This window comes from Balaenoptera acutorostrata, chromosome 2, assembly GCF_949987535.1.
Source record: "Balaenoptera acutorostrata chromosome 2, mBalAcu1.1, whole genome shotgun sequence".
NCBI classification, from domain to species: domain Eukaryota; kingdom Metazoa; phylum Chordata; class Mammalia; order Artiodactyla; family Balaenopteridae; genus Balaenoptera; species Balaenoptera acutorostrata.
Window position 1 is genome coordinate 171,698,360 of NC_080065.1, and position 25,648 is coordinate 171,724,007.

The 25,648-nt window shown below is 59.4% G+C and overlaps 1 protein-coding gene across 6 annotated transcripts; it reads right to left on the minus strand.

The window, feature by feature from the left end:
* Positions 1-25,490, minus strand: WIZ (WIZ zinc finger). 6 transcript variants are annotated; one of them, XM_057541034.1, is made up of 13 exons: positions 25,353-25,490; positions 23,701-23,964; positions 18,588-18,660; positions 14,843-16,974; positions 13,373-13,696; positions 8,979-9,149; positions 7,557-8,060; positions 6,104-6,502; positions 4,971-5,522; positions 3,326-3,853; positions 2,710-3,129; positions 2,220-2,415; positions 1-1,167 (listed from the first exon to the last, which is right to left on the minus strand). In XM_057541034.1, exons 2-13 carry the CDS (start codon positions 23,903-23,905, stop codon positions 1,008-1,010), a joined length of 5,664 nt encoding a protein of 1,887 aa, XP_057397017.1. In that variant the 5' UTR covers positions 23,906-23,964; positions 25,353-25,490; the 3' UTR covers positions 1-1,007. The 6 variants fall into 6 exon arrangements, with proteins under 6 accessions (XP_057397017.1, XP_057397012.1, XP_057397013.1 ...); XM_057541029.1 differs by lacking the exon at positions 8,979-9,149; XM_057541030.1 differs by lacking the exons at positions 6,104-6,502; positions 8,979-9,149.
* Between the last annotated feature and the right edge of the window lie 158 nt (positions 25,491-25,648).

A 25,648-nucleotide genomic window follows, 5' to 3' on the forward strand; every position in this document is an offset into this window, starting at 1 on the left:
TGGGGTGTTTCCAGAAGAGAAATTTAATCTAATTTACATACTTCTAGGTACATCGATAACCAAAATGTGGCCACTGAAAAAAGTTAAAAGGTCAATCAGCTCCCGGTTTCTAGCTGGCCCAGGATTGCAAAATAAAAAGATCCACGTTCCTTATTCTCTACACAAAATGCGGTTTTAAAAAAGTGGAAAGGTCTAGGGAGCTATACATAGAAAGCAACAGTGAAAAGAGGGAGGGGAGTGAGGGTGGGGAAGGAGAGTCCCACCCCCACCCCCTCCCAGGCCCTGGAGCCCCCAAGGCTCTGGGGGGCCTTGGCATGGCAGGAGGCAGCTGTCAGCTCTGAGCTCTTCCCAGCTGGGAAGGCCCCTCTTGGGGGGGGTGGCCAACAAGGATTTCCGTGGCATTGTGGGCTCAGTGGGGGGGCTCCCAGGCCCCAGCAGCGGGCCACAGACGGAGTGTGGCTTCCCCTGAGCAAGCACCGTGGCATGATGTGGTCGTCGTTCGACTCGGGAACTGGAGGGCTGGGGCAGATTCCCGGGTCTCACGAAGTACGTTGAGTGCGTGCGTGCGTGCGTGCGTGTGAGAGGATATTCATAGGGGCAAGAGGGAACCAGGACAGGGGTCCTTGGGGTCTTTGCAAGTGGCCACGGATGGCAAACATAGCCCGCCTGGCTGTTAGATGTGGGAGAATGCTGGCCTTCCTCCCTTGTGAACAGATTGGCTGCCACCAGAGACCTGGCCGCTGCCCCTGCTGAACTGGGTGGGCAGGTGGGTGTGGGCTGAAGGAAGATGCCCTGTGTGTGGCCCCAGAGTCCTCAGGCTGGGGGAAGCGTGGCTAGCTGGCTTCCAGTGCCCCGGATGTAGTGTGCCCGGCTCCTGAAAGGTGCCGGTTTGAGGTTTTGGCTTGCTCCTTTGGAAACGGCAAAGAAAGAGGGAGGAGAGGGAGGAGGAGACTGAGGAGGAAGAGGAGATAGAGGTGGCACGAGAGGGGATCTGGAATGCTTTTGTGTTAGGGCGCCTCTGCTGCCGCTGTCTGTGCCTGTGGGGCCTGGGGCTCCTCGGGCGGAGGGTCCGCTTTGGAGAAATTCATCTCCAGGATGTGCCGCTGTAAGTGCCGCACCCACTCCTCCTGGATGGAGAGGGGCCCCTGGAATTCCACCTCACAGAACCTGTAGAGGGGGAACAGAGAGAGGGAGAAGTGGCCACTGCAGTGAGGAGAGGTGGAAGCATAGCCCTGGCCACACCCTGAGCATCAGGCACACCTACTGCTACTCAGAGTGAACAAAGTAAGCCCAGGATTTGAGGGAAGGGGGACCCAGAAGCTAGATGTTCTCCCATGTACGGCTACCTCTACCCATCATGGAGTCATGGTAGGGTCCCCTGGAGATTCCCATCTCTATGCTCAGGGCAGCCTGCTGGCTCAGGGACTGGGTATGGGCTATCCAGCTTCCCAAGCACCTCTGCCAGCTGACTGAAGCATGTGCTCTGAGATGGGAGAGGACACAGAGAAGCAGATCCTACCCCACCAGGCCCCAGGAGAGAAGGATGGGAGCCAGGGAAAGGGGGTTGGGCACTAACTCCTACCCACCCAACTCACCGGCTCCTCATCCTCTCGGCCCCAAGGGAGGCCTCACCGCATAGGGGCCCAGGACCCAAGCTCATGGCTCCGAGACTTAGGTTCCAATCCTACTTCTGACTTGGCCTGTGTGGCCTGAGGCAGGCACATCACATCTCAGACTCTCAGTTTCCTGGCCTCTGATGTACACATGGACTTTGGTAAGAATGAACTAAGACCTATTTTTTTCTTAATCCGGAAAATACTTGCCAAGTGCTCACCATGCGCCAGGCACAGTTGGAGTGCTTTATAAATACTCAACTCTTTTAATCCTCATAACAAATCTATCAGGTAGGTCTGTTATCAACCCCGTTTTATAGGTGGGAATATTGAGGCATGGAGCAGGAAATCCTTGCTCACGGTCACTAAGCTGGGGTCAGAGCTGGCAACTGAACTCAGGTCTTGTTGGCTATAAAGCTCAAGGTCTCAGCCTGATGCTCTGTGGTGCTGCTGTCTGTGAGAAGCCCTTAACCTGGGTCCAGCCACACTCCAGGGCAGTCCTTGAGGCTACATCTCCTGCCTCCACCAGCCCAAGTCCTGTTCAAAGGCTCTGGACGGCCAAGCCCCGGGCGGGTAGTCTCCCTCCCTCCCCCGCGGGCTGCATACCTGCACTTGAGGGTGTAGATGTTGCCAACGAACTTGACGAGTGATGTCTGAGGGGGCCGGGGCACCAGGGAGGGGACTGGCCGGACCCGGGGTGGAGGCTGCCGCACCTCCTCCAGCTTCTGGTGCAGGTCATTGGCCTCCTCACCACCCCGGGCCGCAGAGGAATCTGGAGGGCGGGCCTGTCGGCGCTCAAATTCTGAGGTGGGGAAAGGTGGGGAGAGGGACGGGAGATGAGCCAGAGGGCAAGTCCCCTGAGGAAGTTCCTGCCTTCAGCGAGCAAGGGGCAAATGCTGTGGGGAATTTTAAGTCAGGACAACTGATGACTGGACACCTCCTGGACCTCGGGACAGGTGGGATGAAGGATGGATGACTGAACGGGAGGGCAAACTGGGAAACTGACTTAAGGGCAGATGCACAGCAGAGAACCCAGGGGGCAGCCAGGGGAATCCCAGTAGGTGGCAGCACATGACCCTCCTCCACCAGCACTCACTGTTGATGTTCTGCCGCTGGTGCTCCTCAGCCTTCATAGTGCCTGGCGGGCTGGCTGCCAGAGGCCGCTCACCACTGTCAGCTGCCCGGCCAGCCTCGAGCCCTGGCTCACACCCGGCACTGCGGCCCACCACGGCCAGGCCCCCGGGTGCCAGCCCCAGGGGCGGCCGCTTGTCGCCATCGCGGCCATGGCCGGCACTGCGAAACTTCTTGGTGAAGGGACGGCCACCCTGGATGTAGCTGCGGTAGGCGCCCACCTTCTGGGGCCGGTGCTTGATCCACTCACTCAGTGTCTCGATGGGTGAGCCGTTCACACACCACTCGGTCACGCCGAACTGCCGCAGGTGCGCCCGTGCATGACTGGCCAGGGCCTTGCGGTTTTCGAAGTAAAGGCCACACAGCTCGCAGCAGGCCTCAGTGGCTGCAGGCAGAGGGGGTGCTGCTGAGCCCCAGCCCGAAGGGAGCAAGGGTACCCAGAAGGCGCTGCCCAGGTCAGGAGCCAGTCCCGCCTCCCACTGGGGCCTTGACCCCCACTGGGGATAAGTGTGTGCACGGCATTGCCCAGCCCTACAGGTCCTGGCAGATGCCCTCCCAGGACCCTGCCACCCACTGCTTACAGGAGTGGGAGGTCTTCTCATGGAGGGTCTTTGCCTTGAAGGGCAGTTCAGTCTGGATGTAGGTCTTGGCCTTGACCTCTGCTGGGAGGAGGCGGTCCTCCTGCAGGGGCCGCTTGGCTGCCACTGAGCCCAGGTAGCTGGTGGCTGAAGGCTTGGCACCAGTGATGGGTGCCAGGCTGAGCTCGCGGGGAACCTGGGTTGGCCCAGCTCCTGGTTTGCCTGGCCGGCCAGCCATTGGCGCCAGCGGCAAAGGGGCTTGCATGGGCCCAGGGGCCACTGTGAGGGGCCCATCCTCAGCCAAGGCAGGGGCCAGGTCTCCGGCCGGCGGCTCCTTCTTGATGAGGCATGGTTTAGATTTCTTCTTGAGGATCTCCCGCAGCGTGTCGATGGGTGAGCCGTTGACAGACCACTCGGTCACACCCATCTGCCGCAGGTGCGAGCGTGCATGGCTCGACAGGCCCTTTCGGTTCTCGAAGAACTCGCCACAGAACTCACAGCGGATGTCACGTACTGGCTCTGCCCGGGACGCTGCAGGGGGTCGGGGCAGGGGGAGGAGAAGGAGGCGGTGGCTGTTGGCAGGAAGCCTCCAAGCTCAAGGTCAGTGTTAAGTGCCCTGCTGTCCCATCCATGCAGCCCCAGACCTGAATGACCCGCTCCTTCATCTGCCTCCAGAGGCCCTTGTGTACATCATCCAGCCCGTCTGCTTGTTCTGTAACCTCAAATTCTAGCTGGCTTCATGATGACTCCCTATGACATTGTGAAGTATCGAGGAACAAGCACTCCCTGGATCCTGGGCTCAGAGGCAAGCTTGGCTGTTGACCCCCTGTGTGATGCTGGACAAGCCACTTCCCCTGAGTCTGTTTCCTCCTCTGCAAAATGGAGATGGAAACCACCTCCCTGTGTTACTGGGGTGGGGGGACCCTAAAGCAGGAGCAATTCAAAGCATGTGGTATAAAGCAGACATGAAATGCATGTGAGCACTAAGGCAGAGGCCTGGGCCATCCTCACCTGCTCGGCACACAGCAGCTAAGTGACAGTTCGAGAGGGAAGTGCACTTGCTTGTTGTAATAGGGATGTTACAGCTACTGCATACACAGAGCTTTAAGCATTAAAGCTAAGTGCTTTACACCACTTCAGAAAACCGTGTTACAGAGTTGGGACCATGCTGATCTCCATCTTCCAAAAGAGGCAACTGCCCAAGGTCATGTACTGCTAGACTCTGGAGCAGCTGAGACCTTAACTTGAACTCCAAATGTCAAGTACTTAGTGACCAGGAATATCAGAAAGACATCCATTTCCAATACTCATACTCTTGCCCATGAGACATCACCAATTGATCCCTGCAGTCTTTCTCCCTAGGAATCTGGATGGTAGCCACTACCAATCAATTAAAGATGGTACAGATATAAAATCTTTTTGCCATTGCCTAATGACACAATTCTGCCGCCCTCATAGGAATGAAGAATAATCAAGAAGCAGCTCAGTTGGGGGTCTGCGTAGCAGGAACACACAGCTAGCCCCTTGTCCTTTGGACCTGTGTACTTCCCTTCCATTGCAACCCTGGGTGTTCTGGGTATCCCCAAGGGAAGTGTGGGGGAAGACCCCTCTACCTCTTCTCCCTGTCCTGCCCCAGGGTCACACTTACACAGGTTCAAGGGGGTCATGTCTTCCCGAGGTGCCACCCAGGGACCCTCGGATGGGTGCGGCTCCCCATGAAGGGCCCCCGGCAGCATCTCCCGCTTGATCTCCACCCGCATTTGTTCAGGCTTCAGCTTCTTGGGCAGGGAGGGTGAGGAGAGGCCTGGGAACATCTTCCGGGCCGTGGGAGGAGGAGAGGCAGTCGGTGAGTGGCCCAGGGGGCTGCCTGGTGGCGGCGGCAACTTCTTGGCCAGGGGTGAGAGATGAAGGTCCGCGGGGCTGCGGGCTTCCAGTGAGCTGCCAGGACCTCCGCTGCCCACCACCTTGGCCAGGGCTTTTGGGCTAGGCCCTGACGGGTTGGGGTGTCCGCCAGGCCGGGACTGGGTCCGTCTCTTGAGGATCTCCCGCAGCGTGTCGATGGGTGAGCCGTTGACGTACCACTCGGTCACGCCCATCTGCCGCAGGTGTGAGCGTGCATGGCTCGACAGGCCCTTTCGGTTCTCGAAGAACTCGCCACAGAACTCGCAGCGGATGTCACGTGCCGGCTCTGGGCCTGAAGCTGCAGCAGGAGAAAGGGGCAGTTAGCACCGTGGGCACTGTTAGCACTGTCACCTGTGGGTCTCCTGATCGGCTGGGCGTGGACAGCAGCACGTCCAGGGGCTGGGGTGGTGGTGGAGGGCAAGTGCAACTGAGGGAACTGAGGAGAAGGGGGGGGGGGGTGCCAGACACCCGGCAGGAGCACAGGGAGGCTCTAGAGAGCGCATGGGCCCTTGGTCCTGGCGGAAAAGGACAGAACCAAGACTCGACGGCTCTGCGGGTCCTAACGAGGATGGGGGCAGGAAGTGGTAGCCCTGCCATCCAGACCAGGGGCAACCATGGGCACCTTCTACACCAAAAGGCAGCACCCCACCCTTGGCTTTCATTCTCAGGGAAAGTCTCAGTCATGGAGGTCAAAGGCCAAGAGAGAAGGCCTAGCAGCTGACTGCCGACAAGATCTCTGGGCAGAACCGGTCCACTGCTAAGGGCCCCTGTCCACTCCCTGCCCCAGCAGGGAGGGAGTAGGGATGGGGCTGTGACCCCCACCCTGGGAGGGGCTCCAGGGCCCGCAGGGAGGAGGGGGCGGCTGAAGCGAGAACCTACAGAGGTTGAGAGGAGACGGCTCCACATCAGAGGCCCAGAAAATGCCAGCGGCTGCGGCGGCTGAGAGGTCCTGCTTCCCCCAGGGGCTGGCCATACCCTCGGCCTTCAGCTTGGCCTTCGTGGCCGGCGGTGGGGGGGGGAGCAAGGAGAGGGCCGCAGAGGCGGGAGGAGGCCGCCCCAGCAGGGCCAGGGTGCCACGCCCGGGTGGGAGGCGGATCTGGACGCCGTCCCTCCTGATGAGCCCGTGGAGCACGTCTATGGGGGATCCCTTGGCGTCCGGGTCGCTGACGCCCAGGTGGCGCAGGTGGGCGCGGGCGTGGCTGGACAGGCCCTTGCGGGTCTCAAACCAGGCACCGCACAGCTGGCAGTCCAGCTCTCTGCCCCCGTCACTATCTAAAGCTGCGGAGACAAAACACAGGGGGGTTCACGGCCGCCACCTTGGCCGGCCCTGGGGGACTGAGGCGGGAGGGCCTGGTGTGATTCTCGGCTGCCCAGGCTGCTGGAGGTCCAAGACTTGTGCCACAGATTTAAGAGGTTTTGGGAAGCAGAAAGTCCTGTTCTCTGCCTAGCCCTTTGGCATCAAGGTGAGTGTAGAGAGCATAAGGATGCGGAGTACAGAGGCAGTGGCCAAATTCCAATGGCACAATCTGATGCTTCCAGGCCTTCTTCCCAGGGACCTCAGCTATGAAGCTGTGCAGGGTGGGGGGGGGGTGCAAAGCAGGGGCCCACCAGCTGCCGAGCATCATACAGCCAAGGGCACACCTGCTCAGAACGCTGCTCCTGGAAGCACAGCAGACAGTGGAAACAGCTTCATTGGAATGTGAGGTGCAACTGGGATGCCCTTCTGGGCAGGGTGCCAGACCATAGGCTCACCCCGACTCTAATGACCACAAGTGTGTGGAAAGGCCTAACTTCCTAAGGGATGCCCTTGTTAAATCTGCTCACCACGCCTGGGAGTTTCTTTGCCATGCCCACAGGCAGCCCAGGAGGTACAGCTCCATCCCTGGGCACAGAGGTACCTCTGCAAAGGACACCAGGAGCAGGAGGATGTGAAGACAGGGCCAACCATGGGACCTCCTGTCAGGTGGACCACTTGTCTACCTGCAGGACCCAAGGTGCCCCACGGGAGCCCTGGTTACCTTCACTGCCCCAACCCTCAGGCCCAGAGAAAGCCAAAAGCTGCCCCTACGTGGTGAGGATGACCCTGGCAGGCTCAGTAGCCACAGCCAGGCTTCCAGGGGTTAGAAAATCGAAGTGAAATGGAGACAGATAATATGCAGCGTGGCTGGCCCAACAGGAGACGCAGCACCTTGATTAACACACTCTGGCCCAGTCGACTCAGGACACAGGCGCTGCAGTCCCCATTGCCCCCACCCTGAGCCCTGCAGCCCAACCTGAGGCCCTGCCCCTCCCAGCGCCAGGACCTCCCTCGGCTCCCAGGACCCGCACTCACTGAGGTTCAGGGGCCCCTCGTCCTCAGACTGGGGCCACTGTGCCTTTGGGGAGGCCGGCCGGGGGCTCAGGGACAGCTGGGGGCTCTTGTCCTCAGGATTCTTGGGGGTAGGGGAGCCCGCCAGGGCCAGTGATGCCTTCTTGAGGAGTGGGGAGCTGGGCGGGTGGGCCAGGCCCTTGGCCGAGAAGCCAGGAGGTGACTTGATGGCCTTGTTGACAGCAGGGGCATCGAGGGGCTTGGCCAGGGCGAGCAGGCCGGGTCGTGGGGCTCCAGCAACCATTTCCTTCGGCGAGCTGGACTTCTTAGTCAGGCCCGGGGGCAGCCCAAGGGGTGTGTCGGGCAGGCCCTTCTGCTTCACGAGCTCGTAGAGGAGGTCGATGGGGGCACCGCTGCTCTCCGACTCAGCCACCCCAAGCTGCCGCAGGTGGGAGCGCGCGTGGCTGGACAGGCCCTTGCGTGTCTCAAAGCAGGCACCACAGACCTCGCAGGTGGTCAGGCTCTGGGCTGGAAGGTGAGACGGAGGCCAGGAGAGCTAGCTGTGAGGCTGCACAGTCTCTGTTCTCCCACTTCTCCTCCCCTGGGGCCCCACTCACCCAGGCTCTTGCAAGTGTTTTGCTTCTGTCAACACCTCCCACCCTTAAAATGACCCTAATGAGGCAGGAATTAGCCTGTTCAGTTTGCAAATAAGGAAACTGAGTCTCAGAGAGGGGAAGAGTTGTGCCCAAAGGCACACAGCAGGAGCAGAGCGCTTCTGTGGTCCAGCCAGTGGAATGCCTTTCGGATCTCTAACGTACCAGAGTGTCCTGGCAGCAGGTTTTCACACAGATGCTGACCTGCCAGACAAAAGCTAAGGCCTAGCCACCATCTGCAGCTTAATTCATGCCCCAAATGCTAGGTTGGAGGCCTCAGCCATGGTCTCTGTGGTGCCCTGCCTGTACCCTCTTCTGCAGAGCCCTTATCCCTGCCTATCTGCTTCTCTGCCTCCCTGCCCCCCAACTTCAGTGACTCCCAAGGACAAGGGCCAGGTCTGTTTTGCATCTCTCACATCCCTAGGGTCCAGCACAGTGCCTGTCGTTACTCAATAATGACCTGAGAATCAATGGACAAACAAGGCAGTTTCATGCAGAAGATCACATAGCTATCAGCAATCAAAGTCTGCAAATGAACTGGGTCTGGGTGTGAGCTCTTGATGAACATGCCCACTGCTTCTCTGGACGCCCCTCCCTTGACCAGGGCTCAAGGCCATGCATGCCTGTGACAGCAAAAGCTCAAGAGAGAAGATAGCTGGGTGTCTCCTTGGTGCCATGAGATGCCAGAGAGAAAGCTGTGGCCAACCTGGGGCCCCACATTAACTCCCAGGCCCAAGAGCTCCCTGTGAGTGTGACCAGCCTGGCCGGTACCCTTGCCACCTGCGCCACTCACCCTTGAGGTCCGGCAGCTCCTGCTTACTGCCATGAGGAACCTCTGCAGCCACTTTGCTGCTCAGCCGATTGGCCACCTGCTCCAGGGGCCCAGGGACAGGCAGGCTCTTCTTGGGGAGCAGGGGGGAGCCCAAGTCCATGGCCACCATTGCGTTTTCCTCAGAACCCAGGCCTGTGAGGTTGGGAAGACAGGCTCAGCCCAGGCAAGGTGTGGGCTGTCTACCCCTGTAAGGACTGAGGGCCAGGGGTACACTGGAGGTGGTGGTGGGAGCCTTCTTCCTCATCTTTGGTGCCTGCTCTCACTTTGGAATGCAGCTCACCCCATGAAAGCTGAGGCTCCGTCCATAACCCCGAGCACCAATATGACGCAGGGATGTCGAGGCTGCCAACCGACAGCAGAGACTAGGAACGGCTTCCACCTACCAGAACACGGACAGGTCAGGGGACGCAGTGCTAGTCTGAGCCAAGACTCCCACCTTAGCAGATCTCAGAGAAAATATCTCTCTGGGCAGAGAGATCTCTCTGGGCTCCTCTCTGTGGAGGGAAGCATCTATCAGTCTTGGGGGCGGGTAGGTGGCAGTCAGAAGGAGAATTCAGTTAAGACAAGGCCAGGGTCAGAGGCCAGAGAGGCAATGCAGAGGCAGGGAGCTCAGGACAGGAAGGAAGCTCCATGGAACTTGTGGGGAATCTCCACCAGACAAGACAGCTGGGGCTGGGGTTGCAGAGACAACTGGGGATCCTGGGGTGGTCTTATCACAAGCTAAGCCCTAGGTGGGGTAAGGTAAGAACTAGGAGCCTGGACCAGCAGGGAACCTTACTGGGGACAGAGAGAATAGGAATTACAGAACTTTATAGGAAGTCTCTGAGGCATCCATCAGGCCAGGAAGCTTCTCCGGGTGAGGCGTATAAGAGGACAGACAGTCAAAGGTGAGTTTTCATGGTCTAATTTTTCAGAAAAAGGGGCTTGAGAAGCCTGTTGAGCCCCGGGTTTAGCATTCAGAGCATGGAGAGAGCTCTGAGAATGAAGGAACTGTGTGTCAGATGGAACCCTGGAGATGCTCAGTGTTATTAATAGGAGGGCAAGCAGGTCCCTGACTCAGTTTGACTCCTACAGAAGCAAGGAGACGTAGGGGGTCGGGGGATGCACCGGGGCCCGGGACGCCGAGGACTTTGTCAAAGCCTCCGGGTGGAGTGGGCGCGTCTGTCAGATGGGGCAGGAACCTTGTCAAGGCTGAAGTGACTTGGAGTGGGTTTCCGCGCGGGAGGAACAGGGACTGTGGTAAGAGACGATCCAGAGGCTCCAAGGGGTTCAGGGGGCATCTGTCAGATGGGGTGAGGTTTCCGCGAAGTGGCGGCAGAGAGTGTTTCTGAAGCCCGGGACCCTGCGAGCCGCGACGGGAGGCCCAGGGTCCCCGCGACTGGAGGGCCTGGGGGGAGGGGAAGTCCCGGAGACTGGATGGCGGGCGTCGGGGCGGCGGCGACGGCGGCGGCGGCAGGGGGCGAGCGGGGCGCCAACTCTGCCCTCCCCGCACCCTCCCCGGCGCGGGCTCTTACCCGGCGCGGGCGCGGGCGCGGGCCCGGGCCCCGGCTCCGGCTCGGCCTTGGGCCCGTCCCGCGGCGGCAGCGGCGGCGGCAGGGGTGGGGGCGGCGGCGGCGGCGGCGCGGGGAGAGCCGCGGGGCCCGGGCTCTGGGGGCCCAGCGGGGGCGCCCCCGCGGGCGCGCGCTCCCGGGCGCCCCCCGCGCGCGGCCCCGCCGCCGCCTTGCTCTCCGCTTTTGTCACTCGGCACTGGGCGGTGGAGGCGGCCATCTTGGCTCCGGCGCACGCGGAGCGGCCGCCCCAGGCGGGAGCAGCCGAGCGCCGAGCGCCGCCGCCGCGGAGTCGGCTGCGCTCCGCCCCGTCCCTAGGGGCGCGCCCAGGGCGGCCGGCCGAGCGCCGAGCACAGCGAACGAAACCCTTGTCCCCGCCAGGCTGGTGGGGAGCTTGCGGACACACGCATGCAGTGCTACGAGCGGCTGCCAACTGCTGCCCCAGCCCAGGTCTCGGCGGACCTGGACACTCTTTCCCCACCCCGGACATCCCTAAGACTACTATAGGAATCCTCCGGCCACACGCATCCACCTTAACAGCATCCAGGCTCCTAGAGCCCGACGGGCGGAGCTAGGACCTGCCCCGGGACCCTGTTCCATTCCCTTCCTTGGAAGTCTCCCCTCCGGGTCGGGAATCCTGGAAGACACCTGATCCCCAACTAGGAGGATCCCCCAACACCATCCTGGTATCCAACTGTCCCCCGACGGCGCTGTCCGGCAATCCTGCGGAACTCCCCACAAGAACGGCACCACATTTCAAGCACAACCCGCTTCTCCCTCCCCAAAACTAAACGGATTGCCCCCAGCTGTTATTTGACAGCTGGGTGGAGCCAGCATCTGACCGTTGCCCCGCCCCCAACCTGGCAACGGCTCCCTACCGCTAGCTTAGGGAGGCGTGGGAGAGGCTTCTAAGGATAGCCACTTTGCAAGGTCGGTGCCCAGACCGAGCCCTAATCCTAGACATCTTTCCTCAGGCAAGGTTTCCGGGATCTTCTCAACGACTCCTTAACGCCCTCACCCCCAACGTGTTCACTGAAAGACTGATCATAGCTTCCCCCCACGTACAGGGCCAGTGCAGTACCAGGCTGACTCCTATGTCCCAATGACTTGGCCAGTTCCCTCAGCACTAACTGGGAGCTGGTACATTGGTCTTCTGGTGGAAACAGCTTAGCCAGAGCTGAACCTGGCTGCTGGATGCAGGCTGCCATTCTCGGGGTGCCTGGCCCAGGTGCCGGGTAAAGGGCATAAGCTTGACATTCAGGCCTCTGCTGGAGTGACAGAGAAAGAAGGGGGCAGTGCTGGAGACTACAAACTGCTTCCTGTGCTCCCCAGCCATCTTCAGAGCAAGCTGCACCTCCTAGCCACCACTGAAACACCACAAACCTAGCCAGGTATGTGAGCTGAATGCCTAGGGGATAGCCTTCACAAAGGCAAGAAGCCTGAGGTCACATCCCCACTCTGCCTCTCCCCGAAGTGTGACCTCAACCAACAACTATCCTCTCTCTGTCCACTATACACTATCAAATCTCCTTCTCCAAGGAGGAGAGGGGGCTTTGATAGCCCCCCTCTTCTCTTTGCAGACCCTCAAGTGCCCTTCACTGGTAAGGAGGCTTGTGGATGGGTCCAGCAAAGCCCAGAGTACAGAACTAGGTAGGACCCTGGAAACTCCAGGTAGGAGAAACAGAGAAGAAAACCTCAGCCCCAGGCAGCCCCTGGACAATTCCCCTGTTCAGGCACCTTCTCCATTCCTCAGAGCCCACCGTCTCTTCACTGCTGAGTTTTCTGCTTTGAGGTTCAGTAAAGTCTCCCACAAAGTCAGGCTTTGTAAGGCTGGGTCCTTCACCTTTCCACTGCCTCTACGGTGTCCAGCCCCAGGCTCCTTCACCAAAATATTACTTCTGGATTTCCCAAGCCATCCTACACTGGAGAGACCACCGAACATGGTGTGCAGAAGTCTAGCTCTGCTGCTTTGTGGCTGTGGCAAAGCAGAGGACCCACAGTTTCCTCATCCATAAAACAGGAACACAACAACCTCAGCTCCACGGAATTGTTTTCAGGTGTGAGATGAAACCCTGATACATAGCAAGCACTCATTTACGGGAGAGGTTATCAATGCTGCTGGACACAGTAGGCACCACTGAAAATCTAGAATGTAGACTCCTGATCCGCACCGTCCAATTGGATCACCACTAACCTTGTACTAGCTGCATTTCAAGTGCTCAACAGCCATATGTGGCCACTGGTGACCCTGTAGGACAGTACCATTGTGTAGAGAACATTTCCATCATCTCAGAAAGTTCCACCAGACAGTGCCGCGCTAGATAAAAGATATCATTAACAGCAAGGATTCTGGAGCCTACGCTTCCTGGGCTTTCAAATCCCAGCTCCACATGCTTTCAGCTGTATGACCTCAGGCATGTTAATTAAACTCTCTGTGCCTCAGTTTCCGAATCTGTAAAATGGGGATAATAACACCTGCCTTTAAAGGATTGTTGTGAGGATGTAAATGAGTCCATATTTGTAAAGTGCTTAGGACAGTATCTGGCTCCTAGTAAAGAGCTCAATAAGCCTATGTTAAAATCACTGTCAGGCAGGGCAGGCAGGAACCGGATCTAGAAGGAGCCCTGGCCCAGCCCCTGAGTAAAACAGCAATGACCCCTAAGTGGCAGGACAGTTGTCGACCTACTTTGTAAAGTGATTTGAAACACTTCCAGGAAAGTAGAGTGGCTGCCCCCTTCCACTCCTCCATCCCTCCGGGCCCCTGGGAAGGGTCAGGGCTCCGGCCCTGCCTGCCCCTTCTCCCCTTACCATCTCCGTAGGCTGGCCCAGGGTCCTCAGCCCAGGTGGGTGGGAAGGGCACTGTAAGAGGTAAGCGGGGCCGGCGGGAGGTCAGGAAGCCACTAGGCGGTACCCCAGGTTCACGACACAGGGGGCTGGGGGGCCGCTCAGCAGCTGAGGTGGCCAGCAGCTCTTGCAGGATGTTGATGGGTGAGACAGTGAGCTCCCAGTTGGTGATACCAAAGTCACGCAGGTGGGCCCGGGCGTGGCTGGAGAGGCCAGCACGAGTGTCAAAGCCGGCCCCGCAGAAGTCACAGCGCATCAGGCTGAAGGTGCCCGGGTCGAAGTTAGCCACTGCAGAGAGAGAGAGGACATGGACTGCCTGGCTGGGGGAGCGGGGGGGACAGCCCCAGCTTTCCCCGTTCCCGGGGCTGCTCATCTTCAGCGGATCACACATTTAGTGCTGTTCCTCACCCTGGATGCCTCCCTTGTCCTTTGCTGTTCATGCTCCTGCCTGTATAGCTCACTCCAAGAAGTCTTCTCTTCTTGACCTTCCATTTTCTCCCCTTACATATAGCTCAAAGCATCAGGGACCCCACCTTCAGAAATACTTCTCCAGGGTGGATTTGCAATCATTTGGGTGAGTTTGGGTATTTGATTAATACCCTCTTTCGTCTAGAGCTCATATCTATACACCCCAGTGTTATAAATTAAATCTTTGCTGAATGAAGAGATGGATAAATGGATGGGACACCTTCCTCTGGGAGTCTGCTTGGATCCCCCAGGCAGAGTCCGGGAGCTTCTCTTGGCTTCCCCAGACTCCTGGTTCCCCGAGCCTCCCCCATCACAGCCCTGGTCACTTAACATTGTAACTGCCTGGTTTTGTGGCTGTCTGTCCCCTGCCCCTTCCCTCCAGTGCCCGTACACACACACTCTCAAACACCATACCAGCACCTCCCCATGTAGGCTCCATGTCTGCCAGCATCAGAACCACCCAGGGCACTGGTGTTGGAGACAGACCCCCGGAATCAGAACCTTGGTGCCTGGGAATCTGCATACCTCACAGGCAGCCCAAGGGGTTCTGAAGTCAGCCAGGGTCCCACCACTCCTGTTACTGGGCTGTGCACTCCAGGAGGGCAGGGACTGCTGTTCCGCTCACTGTTGTGTTCCCAAGTGCCCAGAACAGAGGGGACCTAACTCAATAGATATTTGCTGAATGAAGGAATCAATGAAATTCCATGCCTGAGGCTGACTTCCCTGCTCATACTACTTCTTCCAGCTGTTGGAAGGGCCAGGGCATTGGGGTGTCCCCGCACCTCCTCCAATGTGGTGACCTTTGCCTCAGCTCCCAGGTCTTCTGAGAGGGGAGGCCCTGACTTCACCCTGCTTGGCACTACGGGAGGATTTAGAGTGAGGGTTGGTTGGTTCAGAACTCAGCTGCCCAGCTGTGCATCTCCCAGGTGTTGGAGGGAGGTGGGTGCCGGAGTGAAGCCGCCCTACCTTTTTTCTTCTTCTTCTGGAAGGAGAACCTGCGCTCGATGGCCTTCACCTCCTCGGCGGAGATGAAATGCCGCACGTTGTAGCTGACACCCACGCGGTTCAGGTGGCCCCGAACGTGGTTGGCCAAGCCGATGCCATTGTGGAAGCGATCTGGGCAGTAGGGGCATTTCCGCTCCTCATGCTTCAGTGCCTCTGCTGGGTCCCCATCCAGGAGCGTGTCCAACCCCAGAGGGCCACCCAGCGGTGTGTCCAGGAGCAGGAAGTCCAGGGGGTGGCCACCCCCCAGCCCCAGCTCCTCAGGCTGCAGCCTCGGGGGGGCCCTGGCTGCCGCAGCCATGACTTGCGGCCCGAGCTTCGCCACCAGAACAACCGGCACCATCCCACAGAGTTGCTGCTGCTGTGCCCGTGAGGCTTCAGCTGTCTGCAGGGCTTCTCGGAATGTCTGCTTGAGCTCCAGGGCTGACTGTGGGATGAGGCCGGGGGTGGCTGATGGTGCAAAGACTCCATTTTCGGGGGAAAAGTCCATTTCCGAGGCCAGCAGTATGTCCTCCTCCTCCTCCTCTTCGCTCCAAGGGTGCCTCTGGTCCCCCAGTTGGGCTGAGAGCCCCTGTGGGTGGACAGCACTCTTGCTTCTACTGGCCTGTAAGGAGTAGGGGGCAGATGCTAGTGACGAGGGAAAGGCTGGCCTTCCCTGGGGCCTCTGGCTTGAGCCATGTGGGAGTGGCTTTAACAGTGGGAAATCCCTCATGCCCAGCTGCTGGCAGCCAGGGCCAAAGGACAGGCTGGGGTCGTATCCAGCAGGGTTCCCCTGCCACATGGGGGCCAAGAGCGGCTCAGCTTTGCCAAAGTAGTCAGCGGCATCAGAGAATCGGGCATAAGCATCCTGGCTGGTGCCGGGCCGGCTGGCAGGGTCCTCCTCAGAAGCCTCACCATCCTCCTCCCAGTGCGCATGCACAAGCCTCACGTGCTCCCTGAGCAGGCTCTCGCTGGGCGCGGGGAAGCCACAGAAAACACAGGCACTGAGGCCCAAGGAATCTCCGTAGGGTTGATAGGTGAGGGAGGCGGCATCGGGGCTTGGGCTGCCAGCCCTGCTGCCGCCCCCGAAGGGCTCCTTTGCAGCCTGGCCTTGTGGCTCACGCATGTGCAGCTTGGCATGCTGCACAAAGGCCTTGGAGGAATTGGTGCCAAAGACACACTTGGGGCACTGCAGCCGTGCCTCCCGGCCCTCGTCGCCTGGGACCTGCTTCAGCTTCTGGATCTCCTCGATAATCTTCTCCCGGGAGGCCTGGTGCAGCTGCCGGTGCTGCTCAAGGGCGCCAGGGTCAGCGAAGGCCCAGCCACACTCGCCACAGGCCAGGGGGGCCAACTCGGCCGGGGGCTCTTGGCCCGGGGCTCGGCGGTGCTGGCTCATATGCTCCAGGAGGTGCTCCTTCTGCTTGAAGTAGATGCTGCACTCGATGCACGGGAACACAGCTGGCTCCTCGTCCTCATCCTCGTCTGGGCTGGCCACCCCCTCGGCCACTTCCTCCAGCAGTTCACACAGATAGGGCCTTGTCCGGATGGGGGGTAGCAGTGGCTGCAGCCGCTCCACAGATGCCTCTGAGTTCACCGTCCAGGTCTGTGTGGCCACCTCTGAGGCCGACCTGGGCAGGCTCCACTCGGACGGCTGGGCCAGGCCCTCCAGGTCTGCCAGGTGTTCTCCGGTGCCCACCACTGGCACATCCAGCGTCTTAGTGGTATCTTCTACTGGCACGAGCACTGTCCGGAAGGAGGTGAGGGGTGGCAGCTGGGGCGGCAGGTCCAGGTGCAGCGCTGCATCCTGGAGTGGGGCCTGCTCTTCTGGGTCTTGGAGCCAGTCGAACCTGGGGCGGCCCCGGGGGACCTTCTCCAAGAGCTTCGATTCACCCTGATGGTACAAGAACCTTCTAGAGCCCTCGAGCTCAGTGTGGGGCTTCACGGTTCTTATAATGACCGAGTCCTCGAACCTCCGCTCAGATGGGATGCCCTCCCCGGCCTCCTGAACCATGGGGTGCTCCCAGGGCCCCCGGCCATCGGGGGGGCCAGGGAAGTGGCCCAGGGGATGGGGTGCTGGGGAGCCCGGCTGGAAGTCCAGGCTGCCTCCATCCCAGCAGCTGCAAGGAAGTGCCAATGGGGACAGGTTAGCTGTGGGCCTCAGTTTCCCTTCCTTGGGCAGGGGAGGGGGTCCCAGGCAGTCTGAGACAGGCTCCAGAGACCCAGCCTGAGGGCTGCCTCAGAGGGGCTTGGGAGTGTTGGGGTGTGGGTCGGGAGGTAGAGGGAGTACATGTGGACCCTTCCAGAGCCGTTGGGTCAAACACTAGATTTAGCTCCCAGGGAACACCTGTGTATGTAGCCCAGCCCCGCTGCATGGGGTAGGGGGGGGAGTGTGCAGAGACCACAGCGGGGATCACAAGTAGTGTCCCCAAGTCTGGTGGCACAGTCAACTCTCATCCGTCCCCTGGGAGGGTCCAAGGCTCCGACCTATGCTTCAGGCTGCTTTTTTGTCTTGGTCCTCCCCAAGTTGGGGTGATCTAGTTTGTTTAGCCTCATCTTTCCAGCAAATTTGGTGAAACTCTGCAGTATAAACAACTCAAGCAAATTTACCTTCCTCCCTGCATCTCCCCTCCTAGAAGGGCAGAGTCAGGAGAGGTGCAAAGTCCTTGCTCAGCCTGTGGCCCCAGTGACCCTGACCTCCTTTGGAGGAGAGGGGAGGCAAGGCAACCTCACTGAGCCTCAGTTTTTCAATCCTAAAAATGGGGACGAGTCCCAAGAACCAGGAGCTTCTGTGCCCTTATGCAATGACTAAGGGAGCTTTCTCATACCCGTAATCAAAGAAAACTTAACACACTGCAGGTGCTTATTCAAATGGGGACCTTGACCCCATGAAGTGGAGGGTGAGGATGACACAACCCAAAGCTGGGAAACGCTTCACTTGGCCTGCTGCCTGATTCCCAGTAAGCCTATGACCACTGTGGGTTCTTATTATGACTGTTCCTGATCAATCCCCCTCATTTTCAAGATCTTGCCTCCACGAGGGGCTATGGATCACACCCACGGAACAGATGCGGAAATGGGTTCCACTGAGAGGCTGAGCGGAAATCACAGGGTTACCTCTCTAAGCCCCATCAGTGACATGCAATGTTAATGGGACCATTACCCCCAGGGTTATGGCAAAGACTAAGTGGGGTAAACCTGCGCTGAGAGCCTAGTACACAGCAAGCGCTAAATAACTGAGAGCTATTATTAATCCCAATATGGATGTTATTACATATTAGCACCCACCAAGCCATTTAATAAAAGGCTGCTGCCATCAGCATTGCTGTCAATTCCTGCTCCTACCCAACGTCCCTTGGGTCCTCGAGGCGAGGTTGTGAGATGTATCTTAGGGACACCATTTACCGATGAGGAAACTGAGACTCAGAGAGGCCAAACATTATTCTAAGGATCACCTGGCAGAGATAGGACTCCAAGGGTCCAACCTCCAGGCTCCTGGCCCACTGGCCCTGCTCTTGGCAGGGATAATGAGAGTTGACTGTCTGTGTTAATCCCAATCCTCCCTCCACCCCCTACAAATGCCCAGGGGCTTGCCTGCAGGGAGCCACCTCCTCCTGCCTGGCCTCCAGATTCCCTCCTATCCCCTTCTCACTCCTGGGGGCTTCTCTCAGGCCTAGGCATGTCCTGCTTGCCCCCCTGCCCTCCCTGAGGTCAGGGCCAGCGTGGCACTCACCAGCTGCTGATCCGATGGGTGGCGGAGGTGGCACGGGGGAGGGCTTCGCTGAGGCCAGGATGGGGCTGCCCGTCTGCAACAGAGAGGGGAGACCCTGAGGGGCTGGGGTCCCCCTGGCTGGGGCCCTTCACAGCACCCCAGCTCTGGGAGCCCTGCCGGGCACCTCGGAAGGGCCCGACCGGCTCCCTACTCCTCTCCCCTGAGAGGCCTTTGGCCTCTGCACTCCTGAGCCTTGAAAGGGGTTTCTTTGGAGGAGTCCCCTTCACTTTCCTAGGGGACCACCAGGGCTTGCTGCCTTCAACCCTTCTCTCTTTGCCCCCATCTGGCAGCCAGGGTGATTTTTTTTTAAGTCACACCCTGGTAAAATCTCACCTGGCTTCTCATCATACCTACAATAAAAGCCAGATTCCCAACCACCACCTACAAGGCCCCATGAGGTCGGACCTCTGCAGGTCTTTCCAGCCTCACCTCCCTCTCCTCCTTACCCCTCACTCACTCTGCCCAGACTCCTCGTGAAGCCTCAAACCCACCTAACTCTTTCTGACCTCAGGGCCTTTGCACCAGCTATTCCCTCTGCCTGGAGAACACTTCCCTGGCCACCTGCTAAACTGAGCCCCTACGATTTTTTCTCTCATTACCGTTTTTTGTGTTTTTTTTTTTTCTTAGCATTCTCTGAAATTGCCTATGTCCCCTGCTAGCACATAAGCTGCCCCACCCCCCACCCCAGGGCCTCATTCACTGCAGCACCTCAGTGCCCGGCACACGGCAGGTGCTCAACCAATACTTGCCAGATGAAGAGTGAGGAGCCCTCTAGTCTGAGCTGCAGAGGGCCCGTCCCTGCCTCCTGCCTCCCAGAACCCCTTCCAGGCCTACATTGTAGAATCACATGCCCTCCTAGGAACCCTCACACAGATAGAGCCAACTCTCCATTATCCGCCTGTGGAGCCAATGCCTGGAGCGACCACAGGAATCCTGGCCTGTGCCTCCTCTGCCTGCTGCACCCGCCTGCCGCAGGCGAGCATGCCAATTGGGGCACAGGCCAATTGCGTGGGCCAAGGTTAACACACTGGGGGAACTTGTGCCCCATCCAGAGCCCAACAGATGCAATTGCTGGATTAGCTTCAATTTGAGGATGGTCCAGAAAGAGGGCTAGTGCCGGGGTTAGTACTTTTTCAAATCCCCTACTGTCCAATTTGCCCGGGAAATTGAGAGCTGACTGTCAGAGGCCAAAAAATTAAGAGCTGTTGAGGGTAGAGGGTAGGGGTCAGCAAGTTGTGATACTGCCAGGGGTCTTTCTGCTGAGTCTGATAGAAGGGTTGTGACTGTCACGTGGCCTCTGGAAGGTGAGGGTGGTGATGGGGATTCAGAAACCTGCATCATCTAGAACAGTTTCTCAACCTTGGTGCTACTCACATTTGGGGCCAACTCATTCTCTGTGGTGGGGGGCATCCTGTGTATTGTAGGATGTTCAGTAGCATCCCTGGCCTCACCCCCAGATGCCAGTAGCCACCCCCCGCCCTGACCCTTGGCCCTGCAGTCATGACAACCAAAAATGTCCTCAGACATTGCCAAAGTGTCCCTTGGGGCAGAATCGCCTCCATTTGAGAAGCTCTGGGGTAGACTGATGGGGAGCAGGGCCAGGTCGGGGTGTGCTCGGATGAAAGGGCTGGTGTCGGGGTGGGAGGATGGAGTGGGTGGAGTGTTGCAGAGGGTGGGAGGATTGGGAAATCAAGGCCTGGACCAGCTAAGGGAGTGAGACCCCAAGAAATGGGTCTCTTGAGAACACAAGAATCACAGACATGAGTTCTCAGGAGAGGGCAACCATTTCACAGGCAACAAGCCCCAGCACAGGCTAGAGGTGCAAGTCTGAGGGTCCGGGTGTCCTGATTCTGAGATTCTGGGACCCCAAGCTCCTGAGATTCCGAGTGTCCCAGATTCGATGATTCTGCGATTGCCGTTGTCTAAGAATTCCACGAGCCAGGGGGCCGTATTGGCCTCTTTGTTTGAGCGGCTCCAGTGAAGCTCCTATTTTTAGTGGCAGCAACTTTGGAGGAAGCAGACCAAGCAGGGCCCTGTGTCCGAGACACTTGGGGGCTGGGGGCTCATCCAGAGGCCTCCACAGCCGGCGGGGGTCCAGAAGTCCCCATGGGTCAGACAAGGCACCTTGGATGCAGCCCCTGACAGTGGCCATGCCAAGGGGCCCTCATTGGCTCCTGCCGTTTGGGGTCCCCGAGGGGGTTTGAAAACGAGAGACTGAAAATGAGGAGCGTGTCCATGAGCAGCTGGAACCCCAAGCCAGGCAGCTTGGCAGAGTGGCCAACAATCTAGACATTGGAGTCAGACAGATCCAGTTCCAGCCCAAGCGGGAACCTGAAGGGCATGCCTTTCCCGCTCCAAGCCTGTTTCCTCCTCAATATAATGGGAACAGCTACGGCCCCAGTCTCGAAGGGCCAGCGACAGATGCCAAGGAAGATCACAGAGTAAATGCTCGATCCAGAGAGTCGGCGGTGGGGGGAAGGAAGGGAGATGGGTGTGCCCGGGGCGGGGTTCAGGGCTGGCTGAGACATGTCCCAGGTTGGAAGCTGGAGGCTTGACCGGGAGCCTCAGGCCCACTCGCTCCATGCTCTGATTTCCTCCTCAGCCTGGGGCCCCACGAGGGCAGAAATGACGTGTTGTTCATCCCCTAGCCCCCTGGTTCCAGTGCCAGGCATGCACCAGACTCTTCAGCAATCCACGCGGACCATCTCAGCCGCACAAGCTTTGGGTGCACCCAGGAGGCCAACCAGAGAGGCCGAACTGTGGGTGAGGGGCTGCAGGGAGGCTGTAGGGGCTCCAGGCCAACAGCCATAACGGAGGACAGAGAAGGCAGGGGATTCATCCGTGTCTAGGTGGAGTTTGAAGGTAGCCACTCCAGGGGTGCTCTTGAGGGGCTCCAAGGACTAGGTGGGCATGAGCGAGGGCCCAGGCTTCTGCATGGAACAGCAGCCCCAGAGGCTGTTCCTATTTATAGGCATCACAAGACTCCTAGGGCAGGTGCCTGCTTCAGGGAAGGCGGGGTGGAATGGGCTGAGAGGGCAGCGGGGGGGGGGGGGGGCGCGGGGGGGAGACACTGTGTCCGACGCCCAGGCCCTCCTCCAGCTTCCAGGCCGCGACCCTACTCCAAGTCAAGCCACCCTCGCCCCATGCCCCATATGCTCAGGGACACCAGTAAGGGTGGACCTCGCCCCCCTCAGCAGCCACATTCCCCTCCTCCCCAGGCACATGCACTGGACCCTGGCTGATTCCCCAGGGGGAGTGAGGACATACCTACCCACCTACCTACCTTCTTCTCTCCAGACCTGGGACTTCTGCCAGGTACAGCAGAGCGCCCAGTTCCTCAGAACCAGACTCAGAGAGGGCCCCAGGACCCAGAGCCTGTTCCGCAGGGCTCCCACAAAGTCCTGGGCCTGTCCTGGCCAGCCGCATGACCTGGGACACGGTCCTGCCTCTCTTTGGGCCTGAGTTACTAATGGTTTGGAGGAGGGGATTGCTAAGGTTCTCTGAGCAGGCGTCTCACCCCCTCATTCCCTTCAGGTGCCACCAGTCACCTCCACGCCATTGCATGTGTGGAGCCCCCTGCCTAGATGTCCCCTGCCCACTTTGTCTGACTACAGTGTTCCTCATCCAGGACTCCTGGGTGTCCCCCAGCCTGGGCTTCCCCCATTGCAACCTCAGTGACTGTGTCCTAGTACCTGGTGGCTGCTCTGTCTGTCTGACCCCAGATGGCAGGGTCCAGTGTGGGCAGGGATGGTGTGTATGCTTGGTCGCTGTGCACCAGTGACCTTTAGGAGGTGCTCTGTAAATATCTGAGTGTCATGAGCATTGCTAAGGTGAACTGGGGCAGGTCAAGGATGCCCTGACACAGGGTAGTGGTTAAGGATGAGGGCTGTCAAGCCAGGTTACTGCCTAGCTGTGGGCCCTTGGGCAACTTACTTGACACCTCAGACGGGGTCTGAGTTTCCCCATCTCTAACATGGGATAATAATAACCGAGGCTACCCCACAGGGTTTTTTTGAGAATGACATGAGATGATCACATAAAGGGCTTGGTGTGTAGGAAACCCCTGACAGAGTGCTTGGAGATTCCTGGAAACCAAGGCCTTTACAGCAGGCCAAGGAGATGAAGGGAGACATATAGTACATCAGCCTGTACCGCACTCACCACTCTTCAGCTACACCAGGCTCCTGCATGGCCCTTGAACATGCCAGGCTCCTCCTCACCACAGGGCCTTTGCACCTGCTGTTCCCTCTCCCTGGCTTGCCTTTCCCACCATTCATTCCATGCTCCACTCAAATTCTACCCCCTCAGGGAGGCTTTCCCAGATTTCCCAGGCATGATCTTGGCACTCTGTTTAATACCTTCACAGCACCTGTCACTACCTGCCCGTATGTTATTTATGTAGTTGCTTGTTGTCTGTCTCCCCTACCAGAATGTCAGGTCCCTGAGGGCAGAAACTTTTGCCACTTTTGTTTACAGCTGTATCTCCAGCACCTAGAACAGAGCCTGGCACATAGTAGTTGCTGAGTATTCAATGAAGGAATAACAAATCTTGAGGTGGGGACAGTGTGAGATCCCCTTTTGCTGGGAAACCGAGGCATAAAGGGGTGGCTGTCATCCCTGACTACCCAGTTTCTCCCTAACCACTAGAGGGCATAAGCTGTTTGGGACCAATGGCTCCGGAGCAGGACTCACCAAGACAGTGCAGCAAGAGGGAACTGGGATAGGCTGATGGGAATGGGGTATGCCTGGGGAACAAGTGGGCTCAGGGAGGGGAGCTAGGGGTGCTAAGCTGGGCACCTGGACCCAATTAGTATGCTCAGAGAAGGAAGCCAGGCAGACCTGAGTCAAGTCCCAGCTCCTTGTCACCCACTGGGGGCCTTGGTCAGGTCATTAGCTCCCAGGACCTCTGTTTTCACAACTGTAAAATGGGAAACTAAGCAGAATGCAGAGGCTCTGAACCCAGGCAGAATCAGAATTCCAACTCAGCCCCTGCTGGGCTGGGTGACTTGGCCCTCCCTGAGCCTCGGGGACCTGGCTGGATGCTCCCCCAGGGCCACAGGGCCCACCCTCTTACCAGAAATGCCACCTCTGCCATCCAGAATGTCTCGAGGGCCTTCCTTGGTGACAGGCAGGTAATGGGTGGACCGGAAGATGCAACCTTCCCCCTCAGCAACCTCAGCCCCACCTTCGATGTCCTCCCTCGGCGCTGGGCCAGGCAGTCTCTCGGGGCCTCGAGGACGATCCGGGGCGGCCAGGCCGCCTGCCAGGGGCCCATCCATAGATGCTCTCTGCTTGTCTCCACTCAGCTGCCCGCCTGGCTCAGTGAGGCATTGTAGGTCTGGGGGCAGAGAGACAGGTGCTTAGGGGAGGTAGGAAAGGCACGCAGTTTGCCTCAGTTTCTCCTTCCTTGAAGCCCCAGTCCTCACCCTTGCAGCTCAGTGCCTCAGTTTACCTCCCAGCACAGGTGAGCAAGTACATGGTACTGAAGCCCTATCCTCACACATTGTATCCCAAAGGTCCCTAACCTCAGCATCCTGCACTGCCTCAGTTTACCCCATTTTACAACATGCACACTCAGCCACCTTGTTTTCTTGCAGCATTAATCCTATCACTTCTAGATGGCTCCCTTCATTCATACACTGCTGCACTTTCCCCAATTGTGCCCTCACTTCCATGCACGTGCATATCCTGTGCGCATGCCTCAGCTCCAATCCTGGCCACTTCTACACTCTGATCCTATACACTGTCTCAATTCCCCCCCCATCATTACCCCTGCACTTTTCTTGCTTCTGTTGCCCGTATCAGTTACCCCTGCACTTTTCCCACACTCCAACCCTCCTTCTATACACAACCTTAGGATTCTCCAGCATTAACCCCTTCACCCTCACACTCAGTCTCAAGTGACCCCAGCATTAACCCCCTCGCTTCACCCCAACATTACCCCTCATGCATACCCAGCCTGGGTTCCTTCATCCCACCCTCCCAAGATCTCTTTAGTCTGAGGGCAAAAGGGAAGGATGGGGCTCCTGGTCCAGAAATGAGGACCCTGGGGAGGCTGTGGGGGTGGGGGCTGTCTTCTCCACCTATAAATACCTTCAAGGTAACGGAGGAAAGTGAAGGGCAGGAATGAGGCGCCCTCCCCAGGGAGATGGTGGGAGGCCGAGCCCAGGCAACCGGGGCGGGGCCGGGGCTCCAGGCCTGGCTGCAGGCGCTGCCCTCGGGGGCCTGGGGGCTCCCAGGGGGCCCGTCAGTGGACTGGCCGTTGTGGTGGGGGGGGTCCCTGCCCAGGCCCCAAGGAAGCACTTGCGGGTGCCCACCGGGTGGGCACTGCCCGCGGGGAACGGGCGGGACCGCAACTTCGGAGCACTTTGGCAGCGTGGGGAGGAGGGCTCCCTCCTGGACACCCCCGGGGGTCGCAGGGGTGGTGGCGGCGCCGCGCCAGCGCACCCCTCGGGGCGCCAGGGTCCGGGAGATGCGCCCTCCGCCCGTGCACCTCGGGGCGGGAGACCCCGCGGGACGCGCCAAGGTAGGGGGGACACCTGCCCCAAGACCCCCGCTCCTCCCCCCAACCTGTGCGGCCCCGCCCCCGACCAGGCCCCGCCCCTGCAGGCCCCGCCCCGCCCCCCGCCCCGGGGGGTCCCGCCTGGCCCTGCCCGGCCCGGGCCTCCCCCTCCCCGTGCCGGCTCCGCCCCGCCCGCGGGCTCCCCAGGCCGGGCCGGGCCTCACCGGGGAGGCGGTGCCGCCGGCTGGGCGCCGGGGCTCGGAGCTCCCTTCTTTGGTGCGGCCGTCGCTGCCGCTACCGTCCTCGCCGCTCCCGGTGCCGGTGCCGCGGCCTCCGCAGCCGCCGCCGCCTCCACCGCTCGGGGGACATTGTCCCTTTAAATCGCTCCCCCGCCGCCCCGCCCCCCCGGCGCGCCGCCGTGACCTCAGCGCGACAGCCCCGCCGCGCCGCCATGATGGGGAGGTCCGGGGCACCCCTTCCCCCCCACCCCCTCCTGCTCCACCTCGGTGGGGGGGCAGCT

Coding starts and splice junctions, on each gene's coding strand:
- WIZ (XM_057541034.1), bottom strand. CDS start 23,905: ATGGATGGGCCCCTGGCAGGCGGCCTGGCCGCCCCGGATCGTCCTCGA. Junction 18,661..23,700: donor TGGCAGAGGTGGCATTTCTG/GTAAGAGGGTGG, acceptor TCTCTGTTGCAG/ACGGGCAGCCCCATCCTGGC. Junction 6,503..7,556: donor CGAGGGGCCCCTGAACCTCA/GTGAGTGCGGGT, acceptor TTGTCTCCGCAG/CTTTAGATAGTGACGGGGGC.